This window comes from Cupressus sempervirens, chromosome 1 (assembly GCF_028749045.1).
Source record: "Cupressus sempervirens isolate cs-2001-9-10 chromosome 1, ASM2874904v1, whole genome shotgun sequence".
Classification (NCBI taxonomy): Eukaryota; Viridiplantae; Streptophyta; class Pinopsida; order Cupressales; family Cupressaceae; genus Cupressus; species Cupressus sempervirens.
In genome coordinates, this window is record NC_143118.1 from 74125181 (window position 1) to 74145024 (window position 19844).

The following is a 19844-nucleotide window of genomic DNA, read 5'->3' on the forward strand; positions in this document are numbered from 1 at the left end:
AGTAACATTTATTTCATTTTCTATAACTTTTTGTGAATTTTGTTCTACTAGTAACTCCTCCATCAGTTCATCACCCATGTTTTTAGCAAAGAGCTCATGTTGTGTTTGTAATTTTATGAGAGTTGGCTCTTCATAGTTTAATTTAGGAACATGAAGGTTATCTATGTTTTGGTTAAGGCTATTTTCTATATGTACAACCTGGACCCTAGCTATAATTGCAAATGAGACATTGAAAACATACATGATGTCCTAATGCTACCTATTTAAACTTAGCACATGCACCACAAGGAGGTGCAATAGTTAGTCAATAGTAAGATATACATAATAAATATTATATTAGAGTATGTACATAAAAAAATAGCAATAATATTTATAATATGCCATAATAAACATAAATCTTCTATTCAAATGTTCCATAATGTAAAGTCAATAGTTTTGATGTATAATTTAATATTTTGATTAAAATTAGGAATAGTAGTTCATGAAAATGATAATTTACTCGCTTTTTTACTTCATATTTCAACATTTATGCTAACTACCTAATTGTCAATATTTGTTTCATCCAATATACTATTATCATCATTCAATGGTTGTTTAATTGATATATATTTAAAATTGAATATACTCTATGAAATTTTGTCTATTTTTAAAAAAACTTATATAAATACCTATATAATTCTCATGTATTTACTCTAAAAGTCTTAAAATAGAAGATGCATTAAAAAGTAGTAATAAATATTACAATTTCTATTTTAAGCATAAATTTACAATCGATATCCTTGTCTCCACTATGTTTTGAATGGGTAGATCCATATCTTGATCTATAATATATTTAAGGTTTTTTATCCAATTTCATAATTCAATTTTTAATAGAGAATATTAATTTAATTTATACTTATCATTTATTTCTTGACATTCAAGCCTAAGACAAGTAAAACACAAAAATGTAGCTAAGGATAATTTATAAAATGTAGCAAAATGTAAGTTTATGAATATTACATTTTTAACAATTCTATTATTTTGTTTTAAAACCCTTTTAATAAAAACTATTTTGGTGAGGAGCCTCATCCCTTATGATGTCGGAACCTTGCACTCAGCAAGACTTGAATCCTAGTGGACTCTTTGCGAGCCATTCAAAATGAAGGGCCCATTACAATGCATGTCTAATTTGACTATAAAAAGTTAAAGATTTTATTTTCTTAACTCTTAATTGCAGATTGAAATTGATAAGTAATTAGTAAACCAAATTACATTTCAAGCTAGAGTAAAGAATGTACAAGTAAACTGCCATATGCAGAAAATAAGAAGAACAAAATTAGGCAGGAGGCCAGAGAATAATATTGAACCAAAATGAGATCTATCAACCATCTCAAGTTTCGATTGCATAAAGTGTAATAAGAAAGACAGACAAGAGATACATCGAAGAATAAGAATGGAAAGCAAGAAGCCACACTTCATTAAAATTGAGAAAAATAACAAATAAATCCGTTATTTTAAATAAAAATTTAAAAACTATTTTATCCTTACATAGTGAATTGGTAACATTTGTTCTATATTAGTTAGATGGGTAACCTAAAATTGCACAATCAAAATACATAATTGAACTACAAACCCAGTACTACTCATCATTGACCATCATGTACAAATAAAAGGTGATAAATAGCAGAATGTATGTTTGCACGTGACATGACATCTTTTAACATTTATGTCACCTGAGGTGCAAACATTTTTCTATTTAGCCATTTCCAAAACACAATATGGTGTGCAAAAGCATAATCCTTAGCTCATTCCTCCATGTCATCATTTTGAACTTTCAGTGTCACTCTCACTCTCACTTTCACCCCTCTTCACCTTCTATATCATTTAGTGTCTCCGACACAAATAATTATTCAAATTTAAAAGTTTAACCTTTCTATATGTATCTTTATACACATAAAATTGTATTCTCTAATATATTAATTAATATTTTTTTTTTCAATTACCATGATCCTCACACCTTCTTACATAAATAAAATAGATCTAAATTGATATTTCTCAACATATGATTTCACCTAAATATGTTTAATGTATCCACACTAGTCATTACAATCTATTTATTCTAATATTTAAAATATATATTATTACTTATTGTATTGTAATATATCATCTTTAAGAGTCCATGAAATTTTAGAGAAAGCACTTAGTTTTTATATTAAATAACGTTAATAGAAAATGAAAAAGACATTTTCAATTAAGTAGGGGAAACTTGAAAAAGAGAGAAGAAAGGCGAAGGATGTTCAGATCAAATTAATCGCCCAACCAAGCGCTACATTCCCTTAGTGAAGCATATTTAATGATCATTCAAGCGTTATAAGAAACTACATTCCATACAGGAATGACATAATGCACATTTAGCATATGTATTTAACAAGTGTTCATCTTTTATGGTGTCTTTTGTGCACTTTAGAGATCAATTTAATGTTGGAGCTTCCCTTCTTCTGATTTCATCTTAGTCCATCGTACTCACATTTTAGTGAGGTAAAAAATTCTTCCTTGCATTTCTTTGAATATGTTTTTCTCTTCCATTCTTTTCTTTCATGGTTGCAGATGATGACAATGACATTTGGGCATGACTTTTGTGGAACCCTTAGATTGTCCTTTATTTTGAAATGGGATGTCTCTAATTATTGGAACCCTAATATTGTAAGTTTCATGATTTATAGTCTCTTTGTTTTGATTGAATGGTTGTGGTAAAGGTTTGTGTATATCTTTCTATTCTTTTCATTCTTCATGGGAAAAATTTTCATATATGGTTTTCTTTTAAGTTCTATATCTAGACTTGATCTCTATTTTTTAACTGAGTTTTAATTAGGTAATGTGCATGGAGTAGGTCTCAGAAATATGGAAAATACTTGCTGTTATGATGGAGAATGAGATAGTTATGCAAATTGTAAACTAAGAGGAAAAGCTCCCAGATCATTAGCTTGTGAGGGCTAAACACCCCATGCAGAATGCCTATTCATTTCACCTGATTCATTTTCTTTTATGACATAGAATTTCCTTGATTTCCTACATTTATCAAAGTCGTATTGGCCACTTCTAGGAGTCCTTATTTCCCCTTTGAAGCCATGATTCTGAGTAGAGTAAAGCCAACATCTATCTCAAGTTATTACAAAAAGTAATATTCATCTCTTCAATGCTTTACCAATGTGACATCACTTTTGATGCATCAAGAAGATATTGATCTAGAGTAACCTAAACTATGTGACTTGTTACTTGGTACAAAGAAAAAGTGTTGATGCAAGGGTAGAGTTATGGATTTGAATATCTTATGACTAATAATGTTTGTTGATATTGTCCGATTTGACAAACTAACAATCAAAACCTATTTTTATTTCTCTTTATTGGTGTAAAGATCACTTTTCTTCTAAAGTTTTATGAACATTCCTATCACTTTAGATTAAATGAGCTTTACTCCACTCAACTTTATAGCATAGTGATAAATGCACATTTTGTATATTTTACCTAGCATCTTTTAAAATTCTCTGAAATTAGAGATTGCATTACTGTTGAGGTTTATATTATTTTCTTATTTTAAAAATAAGCCCCCCAAATAGTTTGAATAGACATCATTAATTTTGTTTACATTTATTATCTATTTCAACAGTCCTCATTCCTTTCATATATAGGTACAAGATTTTGAATTCAGCGATTGGCTGGAAGTTTTGACAAAGCATTTGAGGAGGGTTGGACAACAATACTCCTCTATTGCTTGAAAGGTTCACCAAAGTTTTGCCAACAATCTTCCACCTCATAGCACAAAAAACTTCCACCTCACACCACACATAAGCTTCTGGACAAAATATATATTGAGAAATATATGAGGCTCTTTTAAAGCTAAGAATACGGCTAGGCAATGTAGATTAGGATTGGCCAATATTTCAATTTGAGACACCAAAATTCACAAATTCAATTCTTAAATTTTCATCTTTCTGCAATTCCTTGTTTACACTCCCTTATGATTTTTACATGTAGTTCAACATTGAATACAATAAACTTATGCCAATTTTTAATCCTAAAGGTCATAGTAATTATTTCATTGAAAACATAATTATCTTAATTTTTATAATTTTCTTGATTGATGGTTTTCAACGTTTAATATTTTTTCATTTAAAACTATGAAATTCAGCTTTATTAATCAATAAAAAAACTAGCAATACTTTTTAAATAGATATAGCTGTAATTTAATTTAAATCAAATAGAATATTTTTTTCATGCAATTTCATTTAATTTTTATGACTCAATAAATTTCTTACTTTCTAACTCATAGGTACTTTCTGTAGGGCCCATTTGTCGTTGCACCAAGAGCCATGATTGTTAGTGAACATGGAACACCACATAATTAACCACCTGTGGGCAAGGGAGCGCGTCACATCACCCAACAATCTCCCCCTCGACGCGCATACCAGGTGCTTACACGGGTCAGGAAGGCACCGGAGAGATTTGAACCCATGACCAGGCCAAAACCAGGCTCTGATACCAATTGTAGGGCCCATTTGCCATTGCACCAAAAGCCACGACTGTTAGTGAACATGGAACACCACATAATTAACCACCTGTGGGCAGGGGAACGCGTCGCATCACCCAACACTTTCTATATTAAAATAGACTTTTTTGTTCATACCTAATATTTCCTTTTTTACAATTTTATTTGATTGATATTAGTTTAAATTTTGATAGAGTACATTAATTTTAGGTATTTAAGTTCAAAGTAAATTGCACGTTTAAATATTTTCTTGCTATGTCCATCACATTTAAATTCACTCTATGACTTATTAAGATTGATTAATTTGATTATTATTTATTAATATAAATATTGTATGAATGATTATCTTTAATTTAAAATTTAACTATTGATTTTAATTTAATTTTTCTACTTTCTTTTTTTTTTCTAAAATATTTGTATTAGTTCTAGTATGATTTATTTAAATAATATACAAAATAATTTAAATAGAAAACATAAAAAAATGATATACTTTTTAAATTTAATATTAAAATAATTAAAATATTATTACTACAAGTAATTTAAATAGAATATTATATTAAATTATTTAGAAAAATATAAACTTAAATATAATAATTAGAATAAATAAAATATAGATAATCTTTTGAAATGATTTAATTCAGAGATTGCGACAATCATACTTTTATGTCCCACAAATTAATATATTAAAGCAAGAAGGAAGAAGAAAGAAAACCAGTATAATAAAAAGAAAACCAATCAAATAGTAATAGTGGCCACAGTTTCGATAATGCTGTGAGACAAGTATTGAGGCATCTCAACAGAAATGCATCTCCCTGTGTTCACCCCAGTTTCCAATGGAGGGTAATCCCATTCAAGAAAATGCCATCATCCCCAAACACAGTGGAATCAACACAATCAAGAGGCCGAGGAAGACCATCAACTTCCTCCCACAAATTCTGTGCAGAGTCATATTCAGTCAGAGCATCCCTCTTCAATAAACCAGACGTTGGGCAGAGTGGACCAAACTCCTGAGCAAACAAGCTGAAAACATAGAGTATTCCTTTTATAAAAAGAGCCTGGCATAAAGATTGCTCTTGAAGCATGTCGGGAAGAAGCCTCCACTCATCTCTCTCCACATTGTAAACTGCAGTTTGGCTCGTACTATACCAAATACATTCTCTTCCTCCTGCAATATAAATCTCATCTCCCTCGAGAGATGCACAGTATGCAAAGTCAAACACGATCTTTGTGGTGGGCGGATCTGCATCTTTTCTCCATTGGAAAAACACAAAATCAAAGACTAAAACAGTCATGCTTGATGATGTCTTCCTCCTCTTAGTACCCACTCTGCAGCACTCATATATTGACCCAAGTAAAACCAGTTTATGCTTCACACAAACACACTTGGAGAATGTGTAGAATTCAAATTGGGTAGGAACGAGAGGCAGTCTTCCCCATACTTGGTTAACGGGGTCAAATGTAGTTATGCAAACATTCTCAATCAAACATATCAACTCTTCAGACCTCCCACGACTCCTCCTATCTTCGTAAAACTCTGAGTTTTCCAATATTCTCTTCCAACTCTTACATACATCCTTCGCTTTTCCATGAGATGCAAAAGGCACTCTCATTAAGATTTCCCTTGCCAACTCTTCTGGAACTGCACTAAAATAGTCCATCACCACCAATATATTTGTACACTGCTAAAACAATTCTCAAATAATCTTGATGCTTGCCAAATCTTACCAGTGCTCACATGAATTCGAAACAAAGTCGATAGCTGTAACGTCTCAAACATATGTCGTGCTATCTATACCCAGCGGAAAGTGCCTTCATATATACTGATTTTTTCTATATTTACTCACTTTTTCTAAAACAGTTTTAAATATAGAATATGGCTGATGTTCTTATTATTTTTAATCGATCTCACTATTTTTAAAATATCAGTTGCATTGAAAAATTATATTATATTTTTTACTACTTTTATTATATTAAGATTGTTTTTATACTAAGCATAATAAGGATCAATAAGTTATAAATTATTTTAAAAAATAGATATTATAAAATTATGTTTAAAGAATATATCAACAAGTAGATTCTTTAATTTAAAAAAATAATATATTGATAAAAATATTTAGTGAAATACAATAAAAGAATCAAATCAAATTATATATATATACATATATACATATATACATATACATATACACATATACATATACATATACATATACATATATACATATAGATATACATATATACATATACATATATATATGTATATATGTATATCTATATGTATATATGTATATGTATATGTATATGTATATATGTATATGTATATACATATACATATACATATATACATATAGATATACATATGTACATATACATATACATATATACATATATACATATATATATATACATATACATATATATACATATACATATACATATACATACATATATATATATACACATTAAAGTTAATATTAGCTTTTAATCTAAACTTTGTTTGATTAAGTGGAAGAAACTATTATAGGATTAGACAAGTTCAAAACATAATAATATATCTTCAATTTTAATAATATCTTGTTAACATAATTTAAAATTAATTCTTAAATAGAACTTCAAACATCACAAAATAAATATAATAATAATGGAGAAGATTTCTTCTACTTTGAATTTAGAATTTAAAGATAATTTCCATAAACACAAATGTATACAAACTTAACCTAAAATAACATTAAGTTAAAAAGAGTAGGAAGTGAAATGGGAAATGCAATATGCAAAATTTTCACTCCTAGAAGACTTCTTCAAAAGGAAATTTCTATGTGCGAGGAAAAATTAAAGAACATGGATAATGTTTTGTCAAAACAGATAAATTTTCCATCAAATATTGTGCAACTAGTAGAGAGATGAAACTAAAAGCGGTGCAAATTTTTCTTTTGATGGAATAGTACAAATTTGGGATTCCTCGTGATAGCCAAATGTACAATGCTCTAATCAGTGTTATGGAAGATCTATATAAACCAGATGAAGTTGCTAAACTTTATGATGAGATCATAGAATGTGACTTAAAACCCACCATTCACACCTTGAACATGCTTGTGCACCTACATTGCAGGACATGAGGGCTCCTCGTTTCAATGATGATAAATTCTTTGTTGATTTTTCACAAGAAGGTAGGCCTCATATATTTGACCAAATTGGAGAATAGATGAGACAAACAGGGAAGTTGGCTATTGCAGATGTGTTCGTTATGTTCCCACATAAACTGTTAAGAAAAACCAAGAAAACCAACATAGGTTGTATCACTTCTAGTCTAATGGTGAGTTTGGGCAACCTAGATTCTAAATCTTGCAAGTGTAGCTATGTGTCAATGTAGTTGTTTCGGTCGGGATATTGTGAGTGGAGGCTTACTTGATGTCTCCAACAAACTCTAGTTTTTCTTAGCCTTCTCCAACCAAAGGAGATGGATTACAAGAAAATTATCACTTAGATCAATGGCATAGAACTTCGGTACTAAAAATCTAATACACATATTATTGCAAACTCTTCTCCCTTCTTTCAACATAGAGGGAAGACTCACAATTCTATGTGAAAATTCCATATCCACATTATCATGTCACATTATCATGTCAGATTAGCATATTTTTTTACTAAGATGTCAAAACAATCCAACTAAAAAGTTAGACCAATAGTCATGCAAAAAGGGATGCAACTATCCTCCCTACAAATTGCACCATTGACTAAATTTCAAAAAAATGAAAACACAATGAAATTTTTGAAATTTTCAGCATTTGATCTTCATATAAAAAAAAACAAAATTTTTGAGAAAATTTCACTGTGTTTTCGTGAATCTAAAAAAGAATCATGTTTGACTTTTTTTCTTTTTGTCTTTGGTGCATTTTGTCTGGAGATTAGCCAATGCCTACAAAAGGAATACTCATATTTAAACAATTGATGTGGTATCACATTCCTAGTTGTTTTTTATAACTAAGGGAACATTTCATTCAATTATGGGTATTCATTGTTTTACTAAAAACTTTTAAATCATATAATAATTGGTGCAATGTTTTGAAAATTAAGGATATTAAGTCAATAATTGTAGATATTAGATCAATTGGGTATAAAATCAAGAACTTCCATCACTACCATTAGAATAGATACACAATTGAAATACTTTTAGCTCAATTCTATCATATTTTTAATTAAATATTTGGTTTGGAATATATGGAGTGTAATGCCTACCCCTAGTTCACTTCTCAAATTGTAGTGTTGGATTCTTGGAGGCTTCCAAGAGTAAGCCTAAGTCTAGGGGGAGTGGATGTAATGTCTTCCCCTAGTTGACTTTTATGATTGTATTGTCAGATTCTTTTAGGGCAGTTTTCTGATTATATTTAATGATTAGCAGTACTCAGTTATCGAATTTGATTGGATGTTATTTCATACTCAGTTGATATATGTGTTGAGTTACTTAGTTATTACATGTGTTCATCATTATTTTAATGATGATATATGTATGTTTGTTACTTGGATATCAAAATTGCCTCAATTCCTACCTCTTTGATGCTATGGTTATTTTCAAAATATGCCTTGTTTTAAGCATTAAAATAGTCATTTCCTCTCAAATTTTTTGAGAAGTTTTTCCCTTTAATATCTTTGGCTCATTCTCAGCTTTATCCAACACTTTGAATTTTCAAAATCTAGCTTCCGAGTTCAAAGTTTTTTTAGGTTAATGAAGGAACAAAAAATAGGTATTTTCAATTGCATCATTAACCATTAACCTCTAAAAAATAGTTAAGATCAATTGCTCAAATACGTATTTCACTTCAAAATCTTAACCATTAACCTCTCTATCAATAGGCTAAGATAAGTTTGCAAAAATTAACCTTTTCAGAAGGTTAAGGTTTGCAGGTCAAAACACATATTCCCAACCAAACCATTGAGCATTAACCATTAACCTTTTAAAAAGAGGTTAATATCCAAGTCCAGAATATGTGTTGTTAAGACAATTATTAACCTTTCAAATGATAAAGGTGAAGGAAATGAAAGGTAGAAGCAATGAAAATAGTGTTTGGGTTTCAAAGAATTGAAGGGCATTCAAACATAGAGTTAATAACTAGCAATTTAAGCATGTAATTTATCTGACATAATAGTCTCAACATCTGGAATAGAAAATTTGAAGTTTCAAAGAACATGCCGTACACTCCCCAACATGATTGGACATTCCACACAAACAAAGGTGATAAATAATAACATCCCTTAGAAGGATGAAAATTAGGGAGTTCGATGCCTTTCTAATTGGATTTAATCTTTTAAAATAAAGAGCAATATTGGTGATCAAATAAAGATTAGATATAGAGTTCTTCTAGATTGAGAACTTGCAAGTTTCCCATGTACATGATCACAGTGAAAATGTAAAGCATCATGGATTAAAACACAACAACAAATGCTCTAGAAACATTGACTACCAGAATTGCCTTCATCCACTTATGTGTGGGAGATAGTAGCATTCGTAATTAACAAATGCAAAGCCTCTAAATTTTTTTATGTAATGGCTTAGGTCTGACATTTCCTGCAAATCGAGTTTTAGCAGATAGGTCAAGCTGCATGTGACAAAAGTTTTGAGTTTTGAATAAAACAAATGATCATCCAAGCACATGCTTCCTGAGTCTTAGACTGATGTGAAGAAGTAAAGAAGCTAGTAACAACTTTCACCACCAATGTGACAACCCATGTGGTCAAGGCTAGAGTATTTAGAACAGAGGTGGATGCAAAAAATCATCTGTGTCTCTTTATATGTGACCACATTTGATTAGAAGGTGTATACATGTCAAAGCACATGAGCTATTTGGAGAAACATCTATACTCTTGGCTGCACTTTTCCCTACATCTCCCAATCCACAATACTCAATGTAGATGCATCAAGAATGAACATTGATTTATTTAACAAAAGGCTCCTATACACACCATATCCCTTGGACTAGATTTGATTGGTTTGATGGAATGAGCATTTAGAATGTGATCAAACTATTCCATGAAATGACAGGCTTCCCTCAACTTGTGGTTTTGAGAATTAACTTGACAATTAGATAGGTATCAAGATAGAGTTCTATATAAATGTTGCTTCAAATGATGCATTGATCAAATACATGTAGAGTTATTAAAAGTATTGGAACCAAATATTGGAGCTAGCTCGGGCACTTTTACATAGTAGTATATGGGAATTGATGGATGAGTTTTCAAATGAAGTAGATGTTTGAGTGTCTCTAAATAAGTCTTGTGAAGTGTCTAATTTCCAAAGTCCATTGAGGAAATTGAAAAAATTTAAAGTAATCAACAGGAAGATCAACAGTTGAACCATGAAATACAAATTCATCAAAGGTCAGATTAAGCTTCCATTTTAAAAAGTACACTTCTCGACATTGGTGATACAATTTTAGGAAGTTTTTTTCTTCAAGATTTTTTATAATCTCTTAAGAGCAAGGACAAGACTCCTTTAGCCGAAAAGATATTGGAAACTGACCTAGCTCGAGTAAGAGGGCACCCCATCTTAGTGTAGTGTCCTGATCTAGTGTTGGAATGCATGAAGGCCTATCATCCAAATAGTAGGGAAGTCATTTCATCAAATAATAAAGTGATTGTCCCTCTGGATCCTGTTTCTATTGCCATTTCCTTTCGATTACCTACCAGAGTGTAATATGCAAACATTAGTTTAAGAACTGTCAACGAGTATTATACGGAAAATCAAACTCAGTGTTTGAAAACTGTTGCTAGGTCATGGCTCTTGCAACCAAGGAAAGATGTAGCAAACATGGTAACTCTATTAAGTAAAATTATAGAACTTTGTGATTCACATGAGTTTGAAGGTTGAATGTTCCTAAACTTATTAACATGGTCTATGAAGGGAAGAAACACACTGATTGGGCTGAAATTATCAGTGACTCACTAAATAGGAAGCTCATAGAACTCCAAGAAAATGATTATTTTTTTGACTTCATACCTTTTCTACACTATTGCAATGGCATTAGAGGCAATTTTTGGTGAGAAAATACAACAATTGGACAGGAGTGCTCTAGATCAAGATGAAGATCTAAATTAGCTAGCTAAGTTTACAGTCAAAAGAAGAAGGAAAAAAATGTAAGATAAATCTAATAGAGTGAATCAGAAAGGAAATGAACTTAATGAGAAGAATGAAAGAACTCCTTAAATTTTTGAACAAAACATCCTAGTTACATCCTCTCATGACATAGTAATTCCTCATTCAAGCCTCACTCCTCCTGAGATATCATTAATAGACATCACATAGTTGCATAATCAATTATCTAATTCAGAAGATTTAACGATGATTGCAAAAAATATAACAGGTGACATGCAAGTTTCACTTCCAGATACTACACATTCATGGTTCCAAACCAGTCTCCAAAAGAAGAAGAAAGTGATTTAGATTATCCCACCTCCATTTGATGTAATCTCTAGTTTCCTTCAGAAGCCTCCTAAGGTGAAAATGAATAAAGTGATGTCCAGGTTGGCCATTGATAAAACTTTAGGAAATGTATGCATAGAAATAGCCAAGCCCATAATTGAAAAGAATGTTGATGAAGTATCCAAGTCAAATTTCATTCTGGATAAGGTTGATCTTGGTCCATCTACTGCAGAAAGAGACTTTCAGAATTTTGAAGTGAGTATTGCCCAAATGTTACAAAGAGCAAAGAAAGATAAAAGATCCAAGGAGCAACTCAAAGAGAAATTTTAAATGATGGTGTCTTACATCAATTCAATTAGTGATTCTTCTAATACAAAGGCAGTAGTTACTTCACCAGCTTTAGCGGGCCCTGATGGTATTCTTGATCATGTTGTTGTTGAAAGAATAAACAAACAGAAGTCACATCGTATGATGATTGAAGCTTGGATAAACAAAATGATAGAAGATGCTTCAAGTTCATAGTTAGAGTGAAAGAAATATATGGAAAAGCCATCAAACAGGTACAAGAAATGTCTAAAGAGCTAGAAAGAAGCAAAGAGCATAAAGTCACCTTGAAAAAGGTAGTTGATGAATTACAAGAAATGGCCAAGTTATATACAAATGTAGTTGATGAATTACAAGAAATGGCCAAGTTAGATACAAACACCCTGGTTCTCAACAAAATCATTGTTGATCCAAGTAAGAATTAGACACGTATATGGACTAAAACTATTAATTGGAAGGTGATAAATATCAACAAAGGGATCATTGAGTTTGAAACGTTAAGAACTTCATGGGTATAGTTGAAAATAAAAGTTTCAGATGAACTAGTCTCTACTATCAAAGGTGAGGTGGCAGTACATGATATTCAACATATTGATTGCCAATTTCTTCTTGATTCTTTTAGTATCCAAATTCATTTAGAAATAGAGACTTGAGTATCGGATGCCAAACTAAAGATGGAGAACCTGTTCATTCCAAATTATGATTCAATGATAATCATCCTCGATGCTTATAGGACTTTCCAGGATAAGTCAATCATGTCTAGATAGATAGAGTTCATAGCTAGAAGACCAGTGATTGGATATGTATACATTCTTAGTAATTCTATCTAAAGTTTTTTTTTTGGAAGTTTTCTTTGTATAGGTTAATTTTAATGAGGTTAATTAAGCTCTCCAAAATTATGTATTTCTAAGTTAGTTATTAACCACAAAGAGGTAGTTCTTAACCTCTATGTCTAGATAAGGAGTCTTTTTGGCTTTGTAAGGGACTTTTTGGGGGACTTTAGAATAAGGGAACATTATGCTAAAATTTTGATTAGGAGACAAATTTTGGAAAGTGTGTACAAAATTTCTCTTTGAAATAAAAAATCTCTATTTATGTTCTTGGTGCAAGAAAATAAAATGAGACATGCATTTGATTTCTTGTTCTAAAATGTAGATTGTTGCAGCATAAGCTATTGATTCTTTTTGTGGTGAATGTTTTTATAGTATTGTGTGAATTCTTACAAATCATGAATTAGCAAGATAATAATGATCATTTTCAAGTGTAATTCTTGATTGGCTTTATTATCATTTTATGTTGACTCAAGAATGTTGTGAAGTCGTGTGTTGCATTTGTCATGAATGGCTTTCTATTGATCTCTAAAATTCTAGATTCTTTATTTGAAAATCTCTAAAATTACATCATACAAGGGAGTTGCCCCTCTAAATGCAGAGGAATGCCAGATATCAAGGGCATATCCAACTATTGGAGACATCGATTTGCCACAAACTCCATTGGGCTAAATCACGTATTTTATAAGTGACAAATCTATTTACCAACATATTTTTGGTGACTCTACTAGGGAGACTAAATGAAAAAAGGTTGATAGACACCTATGATGAAGCACAATGGTGGTACCCCATGAGAACATTTTTCCTATTCTCCAACCAAACCTTGGCTTCTAGGACACCCAGGAGGATATTATTTTAGACTTGAACAATCTACCCTGGAGGTGTAGACAAAGTGCTTAGCAATATCATCAATTAAATCAAGTTCTTGAAGAAGAAGAAGAATAATTTGGGGAAATCGTATGAAGAGCTCCTACTGGTTAGAAAATTTTGGTCATTGAAAGAATAGTAGTTATCCCAAGAAGAAACAGATAGAATCTTGGTCACACCCAAAGGAAAGTAAATAATAACCAATAAACTAGCTAACAAACCATATACCCCTGTGGACAAACAAAAAGGTATCCCCTTATGCCCAATGTATCCAATGAATTATGGTCCATGTAATTTGATGAAAGTTCTTCTTCATCTAGTTCAGGTGTCAGGATAGTTTTGATATCATGAAAAGGAGAAAAGTTCTCGAAAGCTTATAAATTGGTTTTTGAAACCACTAATAATATCAAAAAATATGAAGCTCTTCTACTAGACCTTGAGTATGCAAGAGAAAAAGGGATCAAGCAACTCAAGGTATTGGGAGATTTAGAATTAGTTGTTAACTAGGCGCGGAAGTAATATCAAACAAAGGATGCAAGACTAAAGGCATATAGAAATAGAGTGTAGGATGAGATTGAGCATTTTAATGCTTTTTCTTTATCTACTATCCCTCATGAAAAAAATTCTAAAGTTGATTGTCTCATAGTCTCTGCCTCTCTCTCTATTCCTCATCTTGAGTTCAACAAAGATATCTACATAGTAAAGATGATTCATAGACCTAGTGTGCTGAATAATGATCGACACTGGCGAGTATTTGATGATGATGGGTAAATTATTACATTTCTTGAGGGACATCCTCCATTTTTAGATTTGAATTTTGAAGGATCATGAGGAGATAATCCTTAGATCATTCAATTGCAAGGTAATGTTATTCCAAGAGGGTTAGTCACCCTTGAAATTCTTTTTGATAAGGAAGATAAAAGGAAAGAGATAGTTGAAGATACTAAATCTTCTATGTCTTTGGGTTATAAGAAGGTAAACATTGGTTCTAAAGAAATTCCAAAGATGGTCCTTATAGGGAAAGATTTGTCATCAGAAGAGAAAGAAGAGTTCACAAATCTGTTGAAATCTTACCAAGATGATTTTGCTTGGGGTTATGAAGGTTTGAAAGAATTCATGAATGGAATTAAACATCAGATTCCTTTGAAACCTGGTTCAACTCCCTTTCGGAAAACAAAAAGGCAATTCAATCCAAAGCTCATTGATGCTATATTTAATGAAGTTGATAAAATGCTTAAAGAAAAGATTATCTACCCTATTCACCATTCAACATGGGTAGCCAATATTTTCCTAGTTAGGAAGAAGAATGGTGAGATAAGAATATGTGTCGAATTTTGGATTTTGAATTAGGCATCACTTAAGGATAGATATGGGCTCCCTATCATGCATCATATTTTGTAGATGGTATCTGGTTCTGAGCTCATGTCAATGTTAGATGGTTTCTTTGGTTATAATTAGATTATTGTTGCACCTGAATATTATAAAACATTTTCATGTACCTTGATGCTCTTACAATATTTTTGAAATATAGAAAAGACCATGTGCATCATTTGGAATCTAGCTTGCATTGAAGTCGAACCCTTGACATCTTGCTAAATCCTAAGAAGTCTATATTTGGAGTGATAGAAGGAAAATTACTTGGACACATTATTTCCAAAGAGGGTATTCAGATAGACCCAAGAGAGTGAAAGTTATCCAACAATTATTACTTCCCATCAGTAAACTAGGGGTCAGGTCTTTCTTTTGGTAGATAAACTTCATAAGGAGGTTTGTACTAGACTTCTTCGAAATTACAAAGTTGATTGTGGATATGATGAATGGGAATATACATTTTAAATGGACAAAAGAAGGTAGGGCTTCTTTTGAACAAATCAAGGTTGTGATTGCTAATGCCCCTACCCTTTCTTATCCAAATTTTTATAAAAAATTTCCTTTGTATTACTATGCATCTAACAACACCTTATTTGCTATACTCACTCAACTTAACAAAGACAATGCTAAGGCCCCAATAGCATTCATGAGAGTACCTCTTAAGAAACATGAATTAAAGTATTCTCTGATTAAGAAGAATACATATGCTCTAGTCATAGTAGCAAAAAAATTTAGGTTTTACATCCTGAACTCTCACTCCAAGGTATTTGTTCCCAATTTGATAGTGAAGACTCTTTTAACATAGCAAGAGATCAGTGTGAACAAAAGAATTTCTTGGATAGCTAAAGTACAAGAATATGATCTTGATATGAAACCTACAAAGCTTGTCAAAGGAAAAGGTTTTTCTAAAGCTATCGCAAAAGGATCTACCAAGAATGAGGAAGAGATAGAAGAAGAAATTCCATTAGTTCTATTCATTAGTAATGTCAATAATTGGTTTTCCAATATCACCTATTTTCTGGCATATGGAGACTGCCCAATTCATCTATCAGATATCAGATATCCAATTTGAGATCGGATATCTGATTAGGCTTGGTATTTAACAAGCCTATCCAGTCAACCCAAAAGACGTGTTTAAAGAGGGTTTTAGTGATACTCAGACTTCGGGTAGTCGTCTGACAATGTTATTTTGATCGAAATTGAATGAAACGAAAAGAGCTTTTTAATATTGCCCTCTATATTCCATCAATATAATTTCTATCAAATTCTAAGTTCGATAAGTATTTATTAGTTAATTATCAATGAAAGTTATTGTAAAGTGTTGATTGACATACTGATTGAAAAATAGATATAACTTTCAAACGGTATAACATTTTTTAAATCTAAAAGTTGCGTCACATTCTATACTTCGCCTAGTATAAGAAAAAAAAAATTAAATTTGGCAAAATTTTCTATTAGTTAGGGCAGTCAGACACGGGACTTTTTTTTTTGGAAAATGTTTTAGTAGAAAAATCATATTTAATTATTTATTTGGAATAAAAAGACCAACAAATATGCGTCACATCCGAGCATGAGTCTACTTTTCAAATCTATAATTATATTAAAAAAATATTATGATTTTTTTATTATTAAGGTGGTCAGACATACACCTACTTTTTATTTTCACCTTGAAATTTTCTTAGTACTGCATTAAAATTCAAACTTTTGACAAATTAATTATTTTTTTCTCCTGATAAGGCCTAGTAGTTTAGAAACTAAATTAAATTTCTTACAAATTATTTTCTTACAACTTTTTGATATAAAGTTCATAACCACTTCAAAATTATGTGTCAAGTTGACATAAACCTGTTTTGTTGATTTTTCACTGCCACATAAGGCCATAGTTTGGTACACCATGATTCTGCACATACCCATTAATTTAGTGATAGTTTAGCACCCATTTAATATGATTTTATCATAAATTTCATTTAATTTTTAGTCTTCCCTTCCTCCTTATTTCCTTTTATTCCTCTTAGATGGAATTAGAGTGGGATCTAATGGATCCTCTTGGTATTCCTAATCTATGATGCAAATAATGAGGTAGGACCTATTCTTTTGGTGTTATTTATTTTTATATCCCAATCACCGAAATCTATTTTCTACACTAAAATGGAGCTTTTCACTAAACCCATAGGGAATTTCGTGAGACTAATGCCTATTTTGTGACCTTGGGAAATCTTGGATTTTTTTGGGTCTTGAGGTCAAGGATTCAATGTTCCCCTACCCCATAAATGGATGTAGTGCATCCCTATCTAAGTAAGGGATACAATGTGTCCCTAAACCTGGACCTATTTTAGGTCCCCTTCTTGACCCTTAATTTAGGGTTGATTCGAGGTACTATTTCCCTTACACAATCGATGGATAGGATAAATTTTATTTTGAATCCTTTTGTAAGAACCTTATTTTCTCCATTTTGCATTCATCATTCACATGCACCTGTGAACTCTCCATCTATGTGTGCAACAAGCTCCCAAGCATTCAAGTCTTCAAGTATTCTTCAACTATTTTGGGTGTTCAAGAAAGTCCTTCATTGAAGATCAAGGATTCAACCATCAAGAACTTTTTATAACATTTTCAACATTCAAGATCTATTGTCATACATTCAAAGATCATTTGTTGCATCTTCTACATTCATCCCTCCTGAGATCTATATTCACTCTTAAGGAGAATATCAAGTACATTCATTCACAAAGGTTTTGATTTGTTTTGATTTAATTTCCTGTTGTTTTTGAGGTTGAGTACTCAAGGCTATTGCATCAACATATTTGATTACATTCAAAATTCAAGAGCATATTCATCAATTTTACATTGCTTCATATCATATCTACTTCTACTACTTGTTAGCATTCTCTATTTTAATTTTAATTTCAAGGTTAATTCCTAAACTAGGGTTTGATCAAGGGAAACCCCCCAATCAACAAAAAAAATCCTTTTCTTGTAGGTTATGGACCTCAAAAGACAAAACGAGGTGTAGATTCAAATAAATTTTTGTATAACTTTAAACATCCAAAATTGGTCTCATGATATGACATAAAAGGTCAGGGATAAATTACATCCCCACCCCTCTAGATTGACCCTATCCTAGATTAACACCTCTCCTAGAGGTCAGCTCTGACCTTGGGCCGATTGATTTTTGGATTTTGTATATCTCATAGTTTCATGTCCATAATATGAGTTTCAAAGTAAAGAGAGAAGAGATAATCAAGGAGCATCATCTTGAATGGCATTAGAGGCAACTTCTGGTGAGAAAATACAACAATTGGATAGGAGTGCTCTAGATCAAGATGAAGATCTAAATCAGCCAGCTAAGTTTACAGTCAAAAGAAGAAGGACAAAAATGAAAGATAAATCTACTAGAGTGAATCAGAAAGGAAATGAACTTAATGAGAAGGATGAAAGAACTCTTTAAATTTCTGAACAACACATCCTAGTTACATCCTCTCATGACATAGTAATTCCTCATTCAAGCCTCACTTCTCCTAAGATATCATTAATAGACATCACATAGTTGCATAATCAATTATCTAATTCAGAAGATTTAATGATGATTGCTGAAAATATAACAGGTGACATGCAAGTTTCACTTCCAGATACTACACATTCATGGTTCCAAACTAGTCTCCAAAAGAAGAAGAAAGTGATTCAGATGATCCCACCTCCATTTGATGTAATCTCTAGTTACCTTCAGAAGCCTCCTAAATTCAAAATGACTAAAGTGATGTCCAGCTTGGCCGTTGATAAAACTTTAGGAAATGTATGCATAGAAATAGCCAAGCCCATAATTGAAAAGAATGTTGATGAAGTATCCAAGTCAAATTTCATTCTGGATAAGGTTGATCTTGGTCCATCTACTGCCGAAAAAGACTTTCAGAATTTTAAAGTGACTATTGCCCAAATGTTACAAAGAGAAAAGAAAGATAAAAGATCCAAGGAGCAACTCAAAGAGCAAGTTTAAATGATTGTGTCTTAAATCAATTCAATTAGTGATTCTTCTAATACAAAGGCAGTAGTTACATCACCAGTTTTAGCGGGCCCTGACGGTATTCTTGATCATGTTCTTGTTGAAAGAGTAAACAAACACAAGTCACATAGTATGATGATTGAAGCTTGGATAAACAAAATGATAGAAGATGATTCAAGCTCATAATTAGAGTGAAAGAAATATATGGAAAAGCCATCAAACAGGTACAAGAAATGTCTAGAGAGCTAGAAAGAAGCAAAGAGCATAAAGTCACCTGGAAAAAGGTAGTTGATGAATTACAAGAAATGGACAAGTTAGATACAAACACCCTGGTTCTAAAGAAAATTATTTTTGATGCTAGTAAGAATTAGACACATATATGGAGTAAAACTATTAATTGGAAGGTGATAAATATCAACAAAGGGATCACTGAGTTTGAAAAGTTAACAGCTTCATGGGAAAAGTTGAAAACAAAGGTTGCAGATGAACTAGTCTCTACTATCATAGGTGGGG

General features: G+C 31.6%; 1 protein-coding gene across 1 annotated transcript in view; it reads right to left on the bottom strand.

Annotated features, from left to right (window-relative positions):
* LOC149576239 (F-box/kelch-repeat protein At1g80440-like) overlaps positions 1–6183 on the bottom strand; it is a 28736-nt gene extending 22553 nt beyond the window's left edge. Inside the window, exon 1 of the mRNA XM_089794097.1 lies at positions 5404–6183. Coding sequence (XP_089650223.1) covers positions 5404–6183 — 780 coding nt within the window. The remainder of the gene's footprint in view (positions 1–5403) is intronic.
* Positions 6184–19844: the final 13661 nt, after the last annotated feature.